This window comes from Heliangelus exortis, chromosome 1 (assembly GCF_036169615.1).
Source record: "Heliangelus exortis chromosome 1, bHelExo1.hap1, whole genome shotgun sequence".
Classification (NCBI taxonomy): Eukaryota; Metazoa; Chordata; class Aves; order Apodiformes; family Trochilidae; genus Heliangelus; species Heliangelus exortis.
The window spans coordinates 167,666,394-167,682,386 of record NC_092422.1 but is presented as its reverse complement, the minus strand read 5'-3'; the positions used below and the strand labels follow the sequence as shown (position 1 = coordinate 167,682,386).

Sequence of the window (15,993 nt, the reverse complement as noted above, 5' to 3'; positions counted from 1 at the left end):
CCTATCTTTTTTTTCAATTAGGTCAAAAAATGCCTCTCTATTCTCTGTGAGATATCGAAAAATAAATTGTACCAAGCATGAAATGGATGAAAGGAGTAGTAAAGACCACAAGAACAGACTGTCTCTACGTCTTCAATTCAATTTCTGGTTATAGCATTGATCTAAAGCAGCTGGACAGGATTGCTTAAATCCCCTTATTGTCTCCTTGTCCTTGTTAAGAACTTTTACAGGACACTTCTTAATTATATATTTTTCTTCATTTTCTTTTTTAGCTTAGACACTCACTAGCTCATTCAGTAGTGCTACTACTTTTTTTTACTTAACATATTTTGCCCCCAGGTATATCTATAAAATACTTCTGTATTTAACTAAAAACCATTGATTAACATTGACTGGTTTGCTTTTGCTTCCCTTTATCCTTTCCTTTCAAGCTCCACTGATGCAATAGTCTTCTCTGACTGCATCATCCTTTCCATTTCAGATCAATTTATTCTTCAAATCTCACCTTATCTTCATTCTATTTCCTCTTTTCCTATTTTTGCCCTTCCATTTTTACTGACTGTGACCACTTTCCATTGCATCTTAACTACAAATTTTTAAGATTCTGAAATTTTTCTTCAGTCTGGAAAATTTAACCTCTCAACACAGTTGAACCTCTCAACACAGTAGTAACAGCACTAGTTGTAGTCATAGCAGTAGTTTTTTTTACATTCTTTCTGTTTGCTAACATGAAATCAAGTGCTGCAATGTTGCTGAACAGCAGTAGTCTTACTTTTTTTATTTCATGGCCTTGGCTGGCTGTATCCCACATTGGCATTAAATGAGAATGTTCATGTTATGCAGAAAGGGTGATGGCTCTTTACTTTTTTTGTTTGTTTTTATTACGATTCTTAAGACTTACCTATGTCCTGTATTAAATAAAGTACATGCTGCTGAATAATAGCATATAGCAGCTTCAAGCTTTGTAGCCCATGAGAGGCCAAGGTGGGACTGAAAATGTTCAGAAAGAACTCATCTCACATATATTAAAATTTTCCAGCTATATCAGGTAGAAGAAACTCAGAATTCTTTTCTCTAGGCCACTGAAGATTTTATAAAAAGCATAATTTAAAGAATCCTTTTTGACTGTGAAAGAATTTGAGATCTATGGACTTAAATTCTTTTCTTCTACTTTCCTATCTCTCTGCTTGCTGTCATTAATCGCATCTTTTGTGTTTGCACCAAGTAGCACAAAAACAAGTATAGCTGCACTCTTCACTGAAGTATACCTAAAATCAGCCCCAGGCTACCATCTTCTTTCATGCCTGGTATCAATTTATCTTTATTTAGCTGTAGAAGAAACAGATGTAGCCACTTGAAGACACAACTCCTTATAGCTTTGAAGATACCAGTATTAATCCAGATCAAAAGAGTGGGCTCAAGACACAGAGCACTCAGTGCATCTCCCCCCTTTGATAAGGATCAGGCTGGGTGTAATACACAAAGGTATGAAGCATAGAAAAATATTCCCCAAAGCTTCTGCTCCAAGATGCAGGCTACAACCCCAAAAGAAGTAAAACAGTTACTCCACTCTTCGATCAGACACATAGCACAAATGGTTCTCTGAAGAAGACATCTCAAAGCATCTCAGAAAGATGCTGAGGAACAGGAACATTCCAGAGTGGACAGAACACCAGAGTGGATGAAAGGTAGAAAATCCCTACTTAGGTACATTTCTTTGACCTTTCAACCATTTCTGGCTAGAATGAAAAATACAAGTGTCAGTAAACATATTTCACAGAATTCACATTATTAGATATTTTGCAAACAATTTTCAGATACCACAATGCAGATGTGGTGCAGATGTGCAGCTTCCCAGGGTTTACCATGATTATCATGTGTAGGAGAGTCCTATTCCTATTATCAGGAAGAAAACCTATATAATCTATAAGAAAAGAATATTTCATGAAGCTTATATATATCCTACTATTACCTTACCTTTACAGACTTTGCAGCAACTGTGAGATAAGGGGATCTGCTGAGATTCTGGGCAGTTCAAAGCAGTGCAGCTGCCTTTTGGAATACGCTGCATTTTATGGTCCTGTTAAATTGAAGTAATTGGTTAATACTGTGAGAGAAAAAGGAAAGATAAACGATAACTTTATTGGAGTTTTTAAATTATAATGTGCAAAGAAGAATCTGAAAAAAAACTCCCAAAAATCCCAAGAATACTCAAACTTGAAAAAGCATTTGAAAGGACAGCACAGCACAATGAAAGCATCAGGAACTCCCCTATACTCAAACCTTTTCAAGAAACCAAAAGTGTGGCAACAGCTCTCATTCTTCTCTTATATTAACTGTCAAGCAACTTGCTTCAGAAGTTTCTCCTAAAATTATGCCTGAAAGAGTAATAATTATTTCTCAGAAATTGAGGCAGCAGATTCCAGAGTCAAGGGTCCTCATAATGAATACTCTAAAGCAGTTTGTTATTTGTACAGCAAGGAAAATCAGACTTGAGCATCTCCCCTGTCAGCACTGTGGCAGTCACATTGAAGGAAAGAGGCACTGACTGCCTATTAGAAAAGAGAAGGTTTCTCAGTGAAGCTTGGATCAGGAACCTGGAAATGACTATTGCCACAAGATGGTACCTAAATGTCTCAGGTACTTGGTGCAGGGCACACACACATTGCAGCAGCACCTCATGAAGTGCCTGCCCCAGCAATCTGGCTACTGCCCAGCTACCACCTTTAGGCACCCCTGGGCACTAATTCATGTGCCTTGCAGTGTTCCAGTCATGAGATGGCAAAGAGAGACAACAAAGCAAGGAATAATATGCTCCTGACAGGCACCTGCCTTAAAATCAGCAACCTGGTTAAAACATGGGCTGACTGAACTCAGGACCCTGCATGCAAGTGCCTAAAATCATGCATGTATTATCACTGAAAATCTTGCATTTAATTTGAAATCACCTTCAAGCATGAAACATAAAGATGAAACACAAATACAAAAATATCAAAATTACTGCTCGAATTTCACCTTAAGCAATCTTGACACAGAATCCAACCCCAACCTGATAACATAGAAAATTAAACCAGCCACAGAGGTGGTGTATGTCAGAACAAACAAAACCCAGAAATCTCACAAAATAAAGAAAAAACCCTCAAAACATTTGATAGGAATAATATCAATTATAGTGATACGGATTACATAAAATTCTTTCACAAATTCTGTTTTGGAAGAGAACTTTTCACTCTTTTGTTTTGGAACATTCAAGCAGAAAAGTACATGCCTGTAGGAGGCACAACTGCAGCAGCCAAATAAAACAAAGAAATTATGTTTAGAATTATGTGCAAATGAAAAGAAGAAATTTCCTACATTGTCTTGATAACATCATAATAAGCCCTCAAGCATGAAATCAGTACTTGTGCCATTTCTCTTCAGTCTCTCTCTTGAGCTGGAGTCATTCACTATGTCCTTTTATGTGAACTCTGGCAGTGATAAAATTGTGCCCATCTACAGCTGCCTAAGTGACCAACACATTTCACAGTATTTGGGGTTTTTGCTCTGAATTATCATTCAGAAAGCTGCTCAGCAGCAATTGGGTGTACTTCAGTCCTTGAAAAAGCAGCTTTGGAATCAGCCAAAGTTTCTGCTTAATGTTTCTGCTGGGACACTCAGGCAAGCCACCAGCAACCAAGTATGATCAACAGGAATCCAGGCTAGCAGAGCCAACAGAGGCTTTTGGTCCATACAGCATCACCCTTTCCAGCTGCAAGAAACACGAGGCAATCTCACATAACTTGTGATGGTTGTTCTCACATAACTTGTGATGGTTGTTCTCACATAACTTGTGATGGTTGTTAGTTGTATCCATTGTCTAGTTACAGAATTCAGGTGCACCTTGAAAACATGAGCTCACAGCCCCGAAAATTATATGACTGAACCCAAAATTATTTCTGGTCAGCTTCTCCTTTGCTGTCTCAAAAGGGTTTCAAAGCAACTACTCCAGGAATTAAGCTCACGATGAGTAAAATCAAAGGCAGTAAAACAATGGTCCTCAGTTCTACTCTACACTTTTTCACAACTGTATAAAAAAGTTTTGAGATTTCCAGAAACTGGTCCACCAGACTGCAGCAGTGTGGCTGAAGGATCTTCTCCCCTCTCTTCTCTGACCTAGAAATGTGATCTCAGGTTTCCAGCTCCACCTGCCAGCATGCAGCTGCCCACCTAACTCTCTAACTCAGCTCTCTAACTGGAGAGAATTCCTCTTCGTTCCCCCCCATCCCCAAGAGGCAACACAAGACTCTCTGAAGCAGTTTGTGTAATTCTCAACCCGTAGCAGTCCCTAAGGTATATTTTGCCTTAAAATGCAAATGGGGCCTGAAAAGCAGCCCTGTTCATGCAGCAGGACAAGACTGGCTCAGCATCAGATGTGTTCTGTATACAAATAAAACAATGACCCTACCCAATTTCCATCACTAGAAATACAACCAGACAGCTGGGTTGCCAGGTCTTCTCCTTTTCCACTAAGAATTATCCTGCATTCCAAATCATGCCCCCATCACATTCATAGCCAAGCACATAGTTTTGAACAATAATGTTGCACATGTGCCAAAGGAAGCATAAGGTAGTCTGGTGGATTTTTATTATTGGAGACAAGCCCTAAATGCAGCAAACCTAAATGAAGAAAGGATGCAGCTTGATCGTCAAGCTGCGTGATCAAAGCTTGCAGCTATGAAAAGCAAATTTATTTGGAAAATTTGCTGTGGAACTCAGCAAGACAAAATAAACAAAGGATGCCTTTTCTGTTACCGTATCCTAAAGCAGACCTGTCTGTGTTTCAATAGTTTCTTTCAGTAGGACTTTGATATTTCGAACGTGTAAATTTTTTTTTCCCCCCTCAACAGTATTCTTACCTTGCACTGGAACAGAACACAGTCTCCTGAGCTTGAATACACAGTTTCTCTTTGTCCTTCAAAGTAGGTTCTGCCTTCAAATATGCACACCGCTTCAGGAGAAAATAAATAAAAAAAGAAACAACAGCACAATGATTTGGTTAAAAAGTACTCTGCTTATAGAACTGGTGAATTTTCTCACAGATAACTTTCTTAAATAAAAGATTGGCTCAGCTGAAAGCTTATTCTAAACTTCTAAATACTAAATGATTCTAATTTCTGTCCTGTAGGCATCTGGATGTCACAAGGAAAAAAAAAGTCTGAGGAGAAAATTAAAAAAAACACAGAAGAACCAGAAAAGCACACATAAGTAGAAGGTGAAAGATGTTGAAGCAGTACAGAGTACAGACAGCTCCAGAAAGGACAGAAGAGATCTGTGTCAGGTGACACCAAGGAAAGGATGGCTGCCTGCAACACGGCTCAAGGGCAGGGAGGAAAAAGGAGCTGAGAGCTGTGGGAGTGACACTGATAGCCAGCTTCTTGGAGAGGAACACTGCATGACAAAGGGTGACCACTGAAGCCACATATTTATTTGTTATTACAGCCCTCTCATTTATCATCACCCCACACGGTCATTTAAAAACAATATGTTTTCGTCTTGTCAATTATTTAGTGTTACTGCTGAAGCATATCAGAGTCTATGAGTTTTATAGTAGAAAAACTGACCTTCAGTGACTGTGGGTTTGGGTTTTTCCCCCCTACAGAATTAGGATAAAGTCTCCAAAAATCAAACGGCAAAATGAGGCCCCTGACCTGGTGTTTGTTATACCACAACCTGGCCCAGTGCCACTCCTGCATCCTGGAATTATTGGGTTTTGCAGTGGGGTGCTGACACAGCACATACTGGATTGCTCACTACAGTTCCTAGTCAGTATTTAAGGGCTACATAAAAAATCTTCACAGCAAAGTGTTTTGCTTTTTTTTTTTTTTAAAGCATCCATTACTGCAATTATATTATGCTAAGTAAAAACCCTAAGAAATGTCACTGCTATGTACAGAAACTCAGACATCTGTCTCTGATGCTTAGGACACAGTCAAGGCTCATCAAGTAAGGATAATCATGAAATAACAGGAGTTGGTTACCACTTCTGAGTTCTAGATTACATGTTAGAGATCTAATTTGTTAATCATTGATTTGGGGATGTAAATCAATGGTACTAAAATTCATGCACAGAAAGAAAAAATGTTATTAATTATTATCATCATCAATTAATTTATTAATTTTGTATTAATATTATTATTAATCTGTTCAGTTTAAATAGACTATGATTCATAGGCAATTTTAAAATGTCTAAAATTACAAGACAAAATTGCGTGACTGATGATAATTACTATTTCTGCTCTTATTTTCAATTCTCTTTTTTTTTTTATCATGCAAATACTTGATTGTACAAACTTCTCATTACTTTGTCAGCATGTAAAATGTCAGCTCTTGGAACTGATGTTGAAAAACAGATGATGGGCATAGTGACAAGAAAGGGTTTTTTCCAATTTCAACATATGAGTTATAATATCTTATAAAATATACGCTGTCTTGTGTGATATAAGCCTGCACACCACTTTCAAGTAGTAATATCACAATGCACTGCAACATCCCAAATCCCATGAATATCAGTTTGCAGTCAGACTTAATAAATAAAGCACAGAAAAGAGCCACAGGAGTGAGTGAGTACAGGAGAAAGTCATAGGACCAAGAGAAGAAGAATGTTTGTACAATATCCACAAAGAAAGGTTACAAAGGGTCAGAAAAGCTCAATACAGCATCTCTTTCCTCTACCAGAAAACAAGCTCTTCTAGAAGGAAGCATGTGAAAAAAAATCTAAGTGAATCTCTACAGGGGACTTGCAGATTACTACTCCAGACAGGACAAGGCAATCAGCCAGCCATGTATATTGTCTCCTATATATTAGAGGCCATGACACTAAACTTAAATACTTATATATGAAGCCCTTTCCCCCATATATTTCAGGCTTCTAAGAACAATGTCAGGAAAGAAGAAAGTGTTCTGGTGTCTGAGGACCACAAAACAGCAATGGACTGATAAAATATCCTCATTTCCAACAGTCAGACTGTGCCTGTTCATAAGAAAGGCAAAAGACATCATGATCACTGTCATTCTGTCTTGAAAGAAAACACTGTCCTGAAGCCAAAATACTCTTAACAGATGAATATGACCCCCCAGGCATCTTTAAAAAGAAAAGCATCCATACTACTTCAGAGCATAGTCCACTGAATCCAGTCTCCATATCAATGGTGAAAATTTTCTGATTCTTCAGAGAAATTTAGAAAGTAATGTATACAGAAAAAATACCAAAAAACCACCTCTAGCCTTGTGTGAAATCATAAAGTTATTTCTTGAAGCCACCAACAGTCCTCGGAAGTCTTGGCATATGAAATCATCTTAATGAAGTGATGCAGTATTGCAAATCATCATCAATGAAGTGATGCAGTATTGCAAACACTTCCTTTCAGCAAGAAAATCAAGTCTTCTCCATAAAGCCTTGAAAAAAAGAAAAACTTACGAATTCTTGGGCTGTGAGGTATGGCTCTGCCCAGACAGTCTTTCCCCTTTCCCATGTCTTTCATAAACTTGAGGACTGTTCCTCAAAGGCTAGAAAGTAGCAGTAGAGACTGTGTTTCAAGCCACTTGCTTGAATGGCTCCTAAAAATTCCAAGCAGAGCTCACTGCCCCACAACCACAAGAGCTGGCCACTACACTAAGAAAATGACATCTCATTCATTGAATGCCACCAAATAAACATTTCCAGCTACTGGATTTTCCTGTTGCTTTGTCAGAAAAATTCTAAGATCTCAGGTATCAGAGACCCGTCTATACAGAGTGATCTACTTCTGTTTGAGAGAATAACCAACAAACTGTAAATGCCCAACTGAAAAACTAAATTGAAGCTAAATTGAAAACCCATCAAACTGAATACTCTGAACACAAGCCTGAGCGTATCTTCTTATGCACTGCAGCTCTCAATGGCTACACTTGAAAGAGACATTTCTTCTTGAAATCATCAATGTCAACTTTATTATAATTATTTCTTCCCTACTAGTGTTCTCTAAAACTTGACAAATTCCACCATACTTGGGCAGTTTCTTCCATTAAAAGCCACCTAAAAGTAAGGTACACTCTGTAGATCAAATTCAGAGCATCATCACTGAGTTTTTCTCTTCTCATCTATGCTAGTGAGCTTACAAAAACACATGAGCACTTCATCTTGCACACTGTTGTTTCTTCTCCAATATTGCCATACATATTTCTGTCCTCTTCATCTTGCTCTTCTGCTGACCACAGGGGAGGCATTGAGCCAAACAGCAAAGGGTAGTTTTCCATCAGGCTACTGGAACACCTCTAAAAGTTCTGGGGTTGTCTGGTTAGGTAAGCACTGAGCACACTCAAAAATATTTGTAGTAAGAGAAATCTACTAATTTTCTTCTGCCCCACTTCCCTCCTAAGACAGTGGGACCCATGTCCCAGGCTGTGTGGAACAGCACGTATCTCCTGCTTCCTGCCAGCAACTGGCACAGCCAGTGCAAATCCCATCATGGTGATGTTTCATGTCTTTATTTTCCTTTGGAAATAAAGATATTTCAGCAACATGAACATCTGGACTAGAACTGTGTAATTGGAAAGTCCAGCAAAGATTTAATTCCTGCTTGGCTCAGTGTTTCCCAGGATGCTGTGATTAGTTTGTGAGTGGTATCTCTGGGGAAACATACAATCTTTCATCTTCCTAAATCCTTTCATTTTAGAGACTGAGTTGCAGTCAAGAAATTACCTGATGATTACTTGCTTCCAGAACTTGTTAGTTATTGCCTATGTATGATTTCATCTATAGCTGAATTACATCAACCATTTTCCCTTGCTATCAAACTTCCACATCCCTCCAATACTTAAACCAATGTACATTATTCAAAGCACAGCTTTATAAGAAGACCGAACACAAAGTCTACAAAACCTGCTAGGAAGTTTGACTACTCTTGATATCTTTGTATACAAATATGGGTGTGGTAAAATATTACAACGTAAGGCAGCATTACAAGGTCTAAAAAATTATTAGCAAGGTTTGCTTATATCCCCACTACTCATTTCATAAAATCATTGAATGGTTTAGGTTGGAAGGAACCTTAAAGGAATTTTCCAGAGCCTACTCAGCCCACTGAACAGAGTAATTGCTCAGTGAAATACCAAGAGTTTGTCAAACCATCGCTTCTCTTTCACAATTCTTTGTTCTTCTCACTGGCCTCCAAATGACACCTCCCTTCTGCATTTCTTAAAATGTCCATGCAAAATCCATGACCCAGATAATTCCAGCCTTCCATTTGCTGAGTTCTCAGGATGCAATTTTGTACCTTTTCTCACTTCTACATTTATCAACTTTGCTATCTAGATTGCATGTGTCTTCCTCTGAGAACTTCATGTGCACTTTCCTGTGGTATCTGAGCTGATTTTGGTTCTTACCACAAAGGGAAAGCAGAAAGTTTAGGACATGGGTGAACTCCCCAAACCATCTGGTTTATTTTGTTGTATTCATGATCACCCAGTGGGCACCAGTCGCTTGAAGTTTTGTGAAATTCATCAGTAATTATGAATGTATAATTTAAATTTGGTAATCAAGCCTGTATTACTACATTCTTTGTTCACATATGTGGTTTGGGGGGACACCAAAAATTAGCATACAAAAAAACCCGAGCCTCGTTCATTTAATTTTCCAATTTCCTCCTTGGATTTTCCTTCATTACACTTTCCACTGTACAGAGATCAAGGCTTAGGCATTGTTTAAGTCCCATTAATCCTACTTTGCAAGCTTACATAGTGCAAAACCTCTGTGTATCTTTATCCTGAGAAATAAACACAGAGATAATGGTCACCTTTCCTGAACCTCTCTCAATTGCTATGCCATTGCTCTCATCCCTTCTCATTTCTCTTTGCAGGGATTTGGGAATTATTTCTTCTTTGCTCATTTTCCAGAGAGCACAAGCTACGCTCTTACTGCAGGAAATGAGGCTGGAGACTTGCTTCATTTCATGCCACCTCCCTCAACAATTTAAAATTATTCCAGATTTCAAGCTGGAAAATATATTGCTAATTTTTTTCCCAGACAATCACTGCTGAACAGCTGAATGCATAGGCTTCAGCTTCCTCAGCTGAAAGAAGAAAATCTGATTTGAAATTTCCTGATGATAAGGGATCAATTACTATTCATGTCTTACTTCTTGTTAGCCAGAAAAGCTAAATGTCTCTATTACACTGAAAACATGAAGTCGTTTTTCTACAGTACTTTTATGAACATTTAAGAGCCTCTGGGGTTTGAGCCACCTCCAACAATACTAATGGGCTGTTCAGTCACATTGGCAAGGAGTCAATCTGAAATTATAAATTCTTTCACCTGCTTCTCATGTTTCCTGTATTTCCATGAACTGCTATGGTGAAATTGCTAACTATCCCATGTGTTCTTGCTGGGAACTCTTCTGTAGAATCCATCTGAGCCCTAGAGTTAGGGTTCCTTGAGGCATTCTTAATGACTAAAAAAGCAATCTGAACACTGAAAAACCACACAGAAATGTGCCTTAAAGCTCCTGTTGATAGTAGTTCAGCTGAGGCAAATAGACCTGACAGATGAAGTAAAACTTTCAAAGTAGGATGCAGGACAGGGAGTCTGGGAAAGAATTCACAACTGACCAAGGTCAGTGGACATCACATTGCACAAAGTGAGCATGTGGCTGTCTCTAGCTAAGCAGTGATCCAATCTGCAGAATGTTTTTGATGTCAGCTTCTCTTAAAAATGGCATTATTGCAACCCCACACTGCAACTTTAGCTTTATATGGCAGCCAAAATATTTCTACTGACAGGTATGCACAACTTTGGCTTTAGAGACATGGACCATATTCTGTTTGCAAACAGAACTGGAATATTTTGGACTCTAAATAGGATTCTTAAAACTTGGGCATGACTAATGTGATCAAAATGCCCATCCATTTAATGCCAAATGAAGTATGCTGGCCATCCAACACTCAAAAATTTTTCACAGCAAAATGTCAACAATAAAATCAAAGGCCAAGACAAAAAGGCTTAGAGGGTGTCGAGAAACAAAAAGCAATTAAGGTTAATATTAATTATATGATCACTGTATTACAATTATACTAAAAGTTTATAATTAGCACAACAGCTTGCAAGACCAAAAGAACTCCAGTGCAAACATTATATGCCCACTTAATCCTCATAAAAGTGGGATTAGACACTATCTGATGGACCCTTTCTGTAAGCTGTTCACAATAGCAGTGACATAGTTGTCAAGGTGCAAGTAGATATTTTATAAAATGCTAACAGCCATGCCAACAGGGAAATTTCTGCCTTGGCTCCACCTTCTCTCAAGTGGACTTCTGGACTAACTGTAGAAGGTGCTCTCCTGAAAACTTCATTAAGAGAAAAATGGTGTAGAAAAATAACTAGACACCGCCCTAAGCTACCTTATCCTTCATGATATGCTTAAACTTGTATATACTACACCCATCAGAAAGCCTCAAGTCACAGGGGTCCATATGCAAGATTAAATCCAATTACTTGATGAAGACCAAGTGTTTGGCACTTCTTAAGGTAATGAAGAACCTCTACAGACCTGCACACTTTTGACTCACTGTTTTAAATCTATAAGTAAACAGTTATCATCCATCAGCACTAATTTACTATGTAAAAAGCAAGTTGGGTTCTCCACTGCCATGTCATAAGACTATGACGTGACAAGGGAGGACACCAACTCCTGGAACAGCCCTTACACAGGGCAACTATCCCTCTGCTCCACAGACTGCAAACAAGATGGAGGGAGGAAATAAAGCATTTTAGGATGCTACACATATTTGCCATGAAAAAAATAATGTGCAGCAATTATGCATAGTGTTCAAAGACACGTTTTTGCACGACAAGTGAGATGGTTGCTTTCTGCAGCCTTGTGAACACAGATCATATTCACATATTCAATAAAGAGCAAGTACCTCTGAATGGCAGCACCTCCGGAGATCTTTACAGTGTTTCATTTAACAATTTTAAAAAAATCCTATGCAAAGAACAAAAACTACTCAGTTCATCACAAAATAGTAAACCAGGCCAGTAAACCAGGAAAAATATTGTCACTTAGCTGAAAATAACCTGGAAGTGACATCTCCATGCTCCCAAGCTATGGAGGTTCCAAACTGCAAGGTTTTCCAGAGACACTTAAGCAGAAATCCTGCACTGTGACTTTGCTGCAGGCACCTCCCTGGTGAAGGCAAAACTAAATCAATCCTGCATAAAGCAAAGTACAATTCTGCAAGTGCAGTGGCACAGAAAAGACATAAGTAAATCTTTAAATGTAATTAATTTCATTACAAGATAATCTCAGACCTCAAAAGGATGGGTTAACTACCACCAAGACAAAATGTTTGATGAATTTAAAGTAACCTGTTCACAGTTTTATTTTTTTCAAGCTCTTGTATATCTGAGAGAAAAATTATTAGTTTGCATTGACAAAATCTTGAATTGATTTTCAATATATCATTAGCAAAGGTCTTGGTTTTGTTAGCTGCAGAGATCTAGTATGGATATTTAATAGAATTATGAAGAACATGAAGAATTATGAAGAATTATAAAGGAACACTGAACTTATTCTGATCAAACTTGATGGATAAGAAATCTTGTGTATTGCCTTGGCAAGAACAAGTACCTGGCAAGAATAGCTACTCTCTTTCCTTTGCAATAATCTACTTTTGTTAGAGAGAACTTTATTGGGACTGAGAAAATTAATCTACCTGTGATCCCATTGCCTACGATCCCATCACCGCAACACATGGGAACTACTTCAGTATATCCATAAGAAATGTGAGGAGTAAATAACCATAATGCTAGAAATGTGCTTTGAAGACATGATAACATTATTACAATTCAAAATTATACTGAAAAGTCAAATTAGTTTCTCTCTCCTTCTCCCTCTAAATTCTGTTGTGCTCTACGAGCTACAACAAGAGGAATAAATATCCTGAGAGAAAGAAAAGGAAAAAAATTACCCTCAGATCTTGAATAAGTAACAGTAAGGCTGTGTGTACTTTTCCTACAGGACACAATCCTGACTATGAAACCAAGGCATAGCTCACAGTGCAAACACCTCCAGGCCACAGCTCATGAACATTTAGCCAGAAGTGCAGAGATGCCCCTGACAGGCCAATGACTCATCTATTTTAGTTTTTTACTCTATCCACATCTTTGGCTCTCTATTCAGTGTCTTATCTCTTGTCTTACACTTAAATTGTCTGATCCTGCAGAACAGAGGACTGTCTGTAACTAGACTGATGGTTCCTCAGAGCAGCAGGGTTTTAAAGGGACCTTACCACAAGTAATTAATAGCCAGTACAAGTAATTAATAAGAAGTACCACCACAAATAAATTTGCTCACAGGATGTTGAAGTCAACTATGGTCTGTTAGGAATTGCACCCTAAAGGCAGTATCCAGTTTGTTTTGCAATATGACCTTCAGGATTTTGAAGGGGGTGAAAGGGCAATGAATGAGCTGTGAGTCTCCAAGGGAGAGAGTTTATTCTATTCCACAAAATATTTTATTTAAACAACAACATTAGTATTTTAAAAGACTTCAATATCTGCCCAGGTGTGTTTAGAAGATTAGATTTCAAAACATGAAAATGAGGATGTGATTCCTGGATTTTTTTGTATGCTTATTTTAATTTTCTATTTTTTTAATTGTATTCACTTATTTTCACATTTCTTCATAGGAACTCTGCAATAAAATACTGCAAAATTAGTAAAATTTGAAATTTGGGGTTGGGTGTTTAAATTCTACCAATTTTATATGTACAGAGCCACAGAAGACCATGGACAAGATTTAAGCATTCTGCAGTAACATCCTGCTACTATTAAGAAACCTGTCTGAGAACTTCACAAGCACCATATACAAGACAGTGATCTCCTCTGGGCTATACTCAGATTTGATTTCTTGTTTAAGTGCCTTGAGGATCTACTGAAGCTTCTGGATATGGCATGAAGGAAGTACCTAAAACAAAAACTCCTTCTTTGCAAGCCTGTAAAATGTACCTAGAGAGGATGCTGCACTTTGGCGAACATAGACTTAACTTGAAGAAACATCTTAAGGAAGAAATAACTGAATTCACAGTTTCTGTCAATATAATAATGATACAGGGAGAATCACACCAGTTCATTTCCCCTGCCTTCAAAGTATCTGAAGTACTACCTCACCAGAAATAAAATGTATGTGCCTATTTTCCAGATAAGTTAAGCATATTTTCTTGCTTTGCTTTCAAGGCATTAAAAAAAAAAAAAAACAAAAAAAAAAATCTGATAATTTCACACATTTTCTGCTCTGATTTATTACACAAAACAGTGTCACTGAAATCCCATTCTAACATTACTTCATATAGGCATATACTGGCCATTAGGAAAAAAGCAAGATAAAAAAGCTCTTCTTCACCATGAAAATGCTTATGGCAATGCAAAAAACTCAAACCTGATAATATCTTCAAATTTTATTTGTCTGTTAGGGAAGAATAGATGTTAAATAAATTTAAAGGGTTTTAAGCAAATGTCATAAATTTTAAATAAAATTAATTCTGAGAAACCAGTCAAAATTATACTTGAAAAAACTTCATGTAAACTTTTTTAAAGAATGACCAGGAGAGTATCAGAATTTTCATTTCCAAGAAGGTTACAGAAATAATTTCAACAAGTAGTAGGAGAAAAATACTAGTCAGCTCCTTCATACAGGAAGGCCTAGGATAGCCAACCACTCTCCTAAACAAAAAGACCAAATATAACCCAAATATAACCCCCCAAAAAAGGCAAAATTTAGTAAAAACACACTCCTAATTGGCAAAGATGCAGATCAGTGATACAAAAACATGAGATTCACTGTAGATGCAGAGCTGTGCCTGGTACAGTGAAGAAAGCAAGCAAGTAGAAGAAACTTTATATAAAGAGGACTGCAATGATTGTTTTGAAAGGAATAGCTGAGCAAAGTATGTGAACAGTTGGTTGGATTTTTAAAAAGATTTTTTTTTTTCTTTTGGTATTTTGCTCTATCCAGCTCCATGTTGTGGCTGCCCTCTCCCTGGAAGTGTTCAAGGCCAGGTTGGATGAGGCCCTGAGCAACCTGGCCTAATGGGAGGTGTCCCTGTCCATGCCAAGGTGCTAGAATAAGATGACATTTAAGGTCCCTTCCAACCCAAACCATTCTATGACTTTATGATTCTATGAAGTGCTCTCTGCCTCCAACTTGTTGCTTTTCCTTGACCAAAACCTGCAGTTTTGGGCTTTGCAGCTGAAGTGCTGCTCTTTTAAGAACACATGCCCATTAAAGACCATAGTTACTGGTACTACAGAAATGCAACATCTACAGAGGAAAAGCTCCAGGAAGAAACTAGAACATCAGTTACAAGCTCCTGATTTGGCAATGTGGTAATGGTTATAGGACATAAATAAAAAAATTTAAAAAAAAAAACAACCCCAACTACAATAAATTTAAAAAAAAAAACAAAAAACAAAAAAATAAACTATTCCACATTCCAGGGATGCAGGTGCAGAGCTGCAGCAGCACATCACCAGTGAGAGCAAATATTCTGAAAACAATGCATAGCCATGTGAACACCCACAAATCCTAGGTGTTTTTTGCAATTAAAAATAGAACCAGAGTTTTTTATAGCCACCTCACTAAGTAAATCCTGATAAAATTGGCATTGCTAAAATCAGGGTTGTAACTTACTAAACAGGAAAGCTGCAAATCTGTCCACTCCCAGTTGTCTGAAAGCCAGAATATCCGTAACTAACATATGTTAATGCTTTATTTGCACTAGAAATAAACTAAAATAATAATACACTGCAGTTATTTTATATTTTATGAACTCCCAGGTAAGAACATATTGAAAATGGAACACAAAAGAATGGATTTTTTTTCCCATACAGCCTCAACAAAATAGGTTTTAAGAAGAGCAGGGGAGGGGAGAGCAAATCACAGCCTACAGCAAATTTCCCATGCAAAAAAAATATTTTTAATT

At 37.7% G+C, this 15,993-nt stretch overlaps 1 protein-coding gene across 1 annotated transcript in view; it reads right to left on the bottom strand.

Moving 5' to 3' along the window:
* The window catches only part of NELL2 (neural EGFL like 2), a 148,656-nt gene that overhangs the window by 84,235 nt on the left and 48,428 nt on the right, over nt 1–15,993 (bottom strand). Inside the window, exons 10-11 of the mRNA XM_071733559.1 lie at nt 4,896–4,987; nt 1,978–2,080 (exon numbers count right to left, since the gene is read on the bottom strand). Of these exons, the coding sequence (XP_071589660.1) occupies nt 1,978–2,080; nt 4,896–4,987 (195 nt within the window). The remainder of the gene's footprint in view (nt 1–1,977; nt 2,081–4,895; nt 4,988–15,993) is intronic.